Source organism: Acomys russatus, chromosome X (assembly GCF_903995435.1).
Source record: "Acomys russatus chromosome X, mAcoRus1.1, whole genome shotgun sequence".
Taxonomy (NCBI): domain Eukaryota; kingdom Metazoa; phylum Chordata; class Mammalia; order Rodentia; family Muridae; genus Acomys; species Acomys russatus.
The window spans coordinates 29,401,989-29,407,041 of NC_067169.1; the positions used below are offsets into that span (position 1 = coordinate 29,401,989).

At 41.8% G+C, this 5,053-nt stretch overlaps 1 protein-coding gene across 2 annotated transcripts; it reads right to left on the minus strand.

The window, feature by feature from the left end:
- Nucleotides 1-2,738: 2,738 nt before the first annotated feature.
- Nucleotides 2,739-4,571, minus strand: LOC127185047 (RNA polymerase-associated protein LEO1-like). Of its 2 annotated transcripts, XM_051141581.1 has the most exons (2): nucleotides 3,538-4,571; nucleotides 2,739-3,357 (listed from the first exon to the last, which is right to left on the minus strand). In XM_051141581.1, the coding sequence occupies exons 1-2, from the start codon at nucleotides 4,569-4,571 to the stop codon at nucleotides 2,739-2,741; spliced, it is 1,653 nt and encodes a 550-aa protein (XP_050997538.1). The 2 variants fall into 2 exon arrangements, with proteins under 2 accessions (XP_050997538.1, XP_050997537.1); XM_051141580.1 differs by having other exon boundaries at nucleotides 2,739-4,571.
- Between the last annotated feature and the right edge of the window lie 482 nt (nucleotides 4,572-5,053).

Below are 5,053 nucleotides of genomic sequence, written 5' to 3' on the forward strand. Positions count from 1 at the left end.
AATTTTTGCATTGAACATTAGTTTATTGGCACATTTTTCATTTATTTTGTAATTCTTATTCTTCATGCATTATATCATGACCACAGTTTCCCCTCCCTCCACTCCTCCTCTGACCTCTTACCTTCCTCAGATCCAATCCTCCTCCATTTTCCTTCAAACAATGGATGAGGCAGGCCTCCCAAAGATACTGAACATGGCCTAATAAGATAGAATAAGAAGACTGGCACAAACTCTCATATTAATGTTGGATGAGGCAGTCTAGTAGGAGGAAGAGGGTCCCAAGCATAGCTTATTTCATAAATGACTGTCTACACTAGAGCCTTAAGCCTGTACAGAAAAGAGCAAAGAGAAGAACGCAGTTTTTGTTGCCTAGTGATATCTTCAGACATCATTACTATTGTTAGCCTGGGAAGCAAAAGTCCATTGTACAGAATTGAACTGGGTCTCTGGTTTTTTGTTTGTTTGTTTTTGCTTTTATCTGCATATGTGAGTATGGGACTGTGTTGGTACCGTCTTCCACCCTGTTTTGAGATAGGGACGCTTGGTTTCATGCTGCATATGCCAGTCAGGTTGGCCTGTGCACTTTGGGGACTCTCCTGTATCTTCCTTTCATCTCTCAATAGAGACATTGGAATTAAAATAGTGCACTATTGCATGTGGCTTTAGACTGGGACTAGGGATGCAAATTCAGGTCCTTACACTTAGGTGGCAAGTACTTTTCTAACTGAGCTATCAGGATAATTCTGTTTCACACAATCTAAGACAACTCTGAAAAAAACAAACCTTTGTTTTGAGACAGTATCTTGTGAGCTGATAGTCACAGCTGAGAATTCATTATTCTTTGGGTAAAAAAGAGGAAAGAAACCAACAAGGATTAAATTTATGAACCCAGCCCTAAGGAGGAGAAGTAGGCACATCACTGGCCAAAAAACTAGCCTATGTGACAAGTTCCAGTCCAGTGAGAGACCCTATACCACAAAATGAAATTATGGCTAGTACTCAACAAATGACTCCCAAACTTGTCCTCTTGCCTCCACACACATATACACCTGCAAGAACACACATATGTATACCTGCATATACATATACAAAAAGAGGGAAAATAAATCTTAGAAACCAGTGGTTTATATGACCCTGATTTCCAACATTTTTTTCATTCTAGCACCAAAATATTAGGAATCCTCCACAATTCCCACATGCTTTTATTCTAAAAGGTTTAAACTATTATCTGGGTTCTTTGTTAATCACCACCATATGTGCCAGAGGTACCTCCTGCCAAATGTCAGGCCCATTTTATAGATATAGGATTTGGGCAGCTTAATAGAAAGCATGTCAGTCACACCCTCAAAAGAGTGAGGATCCAAACCAACTGTGATCCCAGACTTGCTGGGTTCCCTGCTGTTGCCCTCTTTATTAAGAAATGTGGTTTCTCTTGGTTCCACTCTGGTACTGCTTCTTGGATGGTTACTAGGCAACTTGAGCTATCACAATCTGACTGGTTCAAGATACCCATGCATCAAAGTCTTAGAAAAATGAAGAAAACCCTTTTTATTGTATGCATGTTAAATTTAGCCTAATATGTCACTGCACCCAGGATCAGCTGTGGGAAACCAACGTTGATGCAGCACCAAATACTGTGAATCTGATAGACTGGGTTCATTATAAGCTGCTAGTCATATCAATATTTTAGATCACATAAGAAGAAAAAGAAAATGCACATGGATTTGTCTATAGAGCTTAGACCCCGAGGCACTCAAATAAATACTTGTAGCATGCAGAAAAATGATGTAAAGGGTATGATGAGAGGTCAAGCTAGAGGAGAGAAATCATACAATAACCAGGGCAGCTGATCTTAGCTTCCCCAGACTTTCTTGGCAATTTCAAAATGAGAAAACAAAAAGGTGAAGGGAGAGGGAACAAATCATCAAGTTACTTGACTCATAAGCCCAGGAAGGAATTTCTTAGAAAAGGAAAGTGGTAAGTCTGTTATAACTCAATTGTGGATCCATATAGACTTTGCTGTGTGAAGAAAGTTTTGCCCTTGAGGACAGAGGAAGTTTCATAATATTGTTATGGGCTTTCAAACAGTAGTTCAGCCCCAACCTATAGTATAATGCTCGGTGACACAATTAGGTAAAAAAAAAAAAAGAAAGGTTCTACCTCTTCAGAAGGCACAAGACGTGATCCAGGGAGAATGTTCACTCCCCTCTGTTTAATAATGTGCGTATTTGTACCCAAACCTAACATTTATAAAAAGTTCATTTTGCAGTTTTAAAATTGTGGCAACAACTACTGACATATGAGTGAATTAATAATTGTACCTCAAGATGTTCTTTGTCCTTCACAAACCCATCAACGCAAACAAAAGAAAAATACCCACAAATGCCCCTGAAATCCTCTAGTTTTACATTGTGCCATACCATGTTGAAACACCATGAGTGATTATGAAATCGATATAAAATGCCCAGCATCCTGTTATACAGTAGCTTAGGCTCAATCAAGGATATATGCTATTGCTTTCATTTCATTTTTTTCTCAATTAGTGCTTTTTAAAATTTACTTATTTTTTCATTTTCTTTTGCTTTTAAATGTTTTATTACAACTAAATTTTCACAAATTAATTAATCACAATCAAAATAACTCACATTTATATCGTATTTATAGACAAGCTCTACACTGGATATATAAAACGCATTCACAGTTTGTACTTCAGTCATCTTCTTCCTCCTCATCACTGATCACATACTTTTATGCACTTTGTTTCCTTTACCATCATCTTCTGCTTTCCTCTTTCCAGAAGATGCACCTTCCTCATCACTGTTGAGTTTCTTTGCTTTGAGTAATCTTTGAGCCTTGTCTTCTTCTGAGCCCTCATCACTGTTTGAAGAGTAGATTCTGGCCGGTTCCTCGTGAGTGCCTCCTTTGTGGCTGGCTGCCAGGCTGACGGACTCCTTGCCTTCCTCCTCCTTGTTGTGTTGAGAAGGCTCCCGGTAGCTGGTGCTCACGCCCCGCTGGTGCTGCTTCTTTCTCATTTGTCGCTGCTGTGACTCCCTCCTAATGGAGGCCCTCAGGCACGCATGTTCTTTCTTAATCATGTTTGTGCGCTGGTACTCAGGGTCACGGCCCACCATGGGTAATATTTTGATCTTTGGTGTCTCTGTACATCTCTTTGCAAGTGACAGAGTCATCTTCCTGTGTGTGGCACTGTCTGTAGAGTGAGGTCTGAAGGTGAGCTTTGTATTAAAGACAGCCTGCCCCTGCAGCTCAGCACCTTGTCTTATGAAAAGATGGTTATGGTAACCCTGCAGTGGGGCTTTGTACACATCAAACACTTCATTGCCTACATGTAAAGACATGCTTCCATCTGACCACTTGACTATCCGAGCATTGCTTTGTTTAATCTCATTTCCTTCTTCATCTCTGTGTATCCTCCATCTTATAGTATTTTCTCCCTTCAATTTTAACCTGGTTCTCCCTTCTTCATCCAATATCTCCTCTTCTTCAAATTCATCTTCATAATACTGAGGATCAAAAGGCCTGGGCTCTACACTGAGGAAGTTGGGCAGTTTAACAAAATATAAGTAGTTTCCTAGGTCAGTGTTTAATTTGGGGATTTCTACTTCTATTCTGGTTTCAGGTATTGGCTCCTCCTCCTGCTGATCCTGAGGCAAGGCATTTTCATCCACAGACTGTCCTGGAGTAGGGGGCTTATCTTCCCCATCACTCCCTGAAGATATGACAATTACATCTCCAAACAGATCCATAGTCCCACTATTTTCTTTGGGCACCTTGCTGTCACTATCCGCTTCTGAAACAGATCGAATTGCATTCTTGCGCTTCATTCGTAAAACCCCATCTTCACTGTCACTGCCTCTTGTGGATTCTGACTTCTGGTCCTGCTCCTTATCATCATCTGAATGCCTTCTCTCATCATCCGAGACTTGTGGCCTTTCATCATCAGAGTTTTGCATTTTCTCATTGAACGCCTGTGGCCTGTCCTCATCGTCTGAATTCTGCTTCCAGTCATCATCGTCAGAAACTACAGGGCGCTCATCATCAGAATTCTCCTTTTTCTCCTCAGACAGCTGTTGACTGTCATCATCAAAAAGGTGGGCCCACTCATCAACTGTGTTCTGCATATTCTTCTCCTCATCGTCTGAGTTCTGTAGCTTATCCTCATCAGACCCTTGCTCCTGCTCCTGGTCATCGGTATCATCGTTGTTGGCTTCAGAGCCACTGTGCTGATCTACGTCAGACGGCTTGTTGTCCTCCTGGTCAGAGTGCTCAGAAGCCTCTGAAGTATTGTCTGATTGTTCGGAGTGATTGTCCCTGCCACTGTGAAGAGAGGTCCCCTCCTCTTCACTGTTATCTCCAAACAGTTCCTCCTTACGGAGCTGTCCTGAATCACCTCTTTCATCTTGAGCACTCTCGCTGCCGGTGGCGGAGGCTTTGCTGCCGGATGCAAGGTTCTCCTGTTCAGAGTCTGAGTCAGACCCAGGATCAGACTCTTTGAGCTCGAACTCAGCCTTGCTCTCGGCTTCGCTCCCGAAGAGATCCTCTAAGTCCGACATGGCAGTTCCGTTCAGTCCTCGGCTTTGGCCTGAGCAACTCGGGCCTGCTTTACGGCCGAGCCTGCTTTACGGCCGGAGCCAACCAACACGACAGTGTCGTAAACACCCTGCTTACCTCTTTATTTCTTTATTCACTTTGCATCCCGATTTTAACCCCCTCCCTCCTCTCCTTCTGGTCCCACTTTGGACCAGGTCCTTGGCCTGGCAGGCTTCTTCTAGAGGGAAGGTTAAGGAGCTCTCCTGGCTGTGTCTTCAAGCAGGCAGGAGAAAGTACTTTCCTTTCTGTAGACTTCTAGCGAATAAAAGAACCCTAAAAGAGTTTAAATAAACATTGTTAGTCATAATATTCCAGTATGCAAATAATTTCATGGTTTCATACAAACCCAACACAAGCTAATTAAATATAAATTATGGTTTTGAAAGCAAAATGAGATAGTAAGATATTGTTTACCAAGAAGCTATTTTTTTTCTTGAAGCTATTT

What these genes read in the sequence shown, in the direction of transcription:
- LOC127185047 (XM_051141580.1), bottom strand. Translation starts at nt 4,571, where the DNA reads ATGTCGGACTTAGAGGATCTCTTCGGGAGCGAAGCCGAGAGCAAGGCT.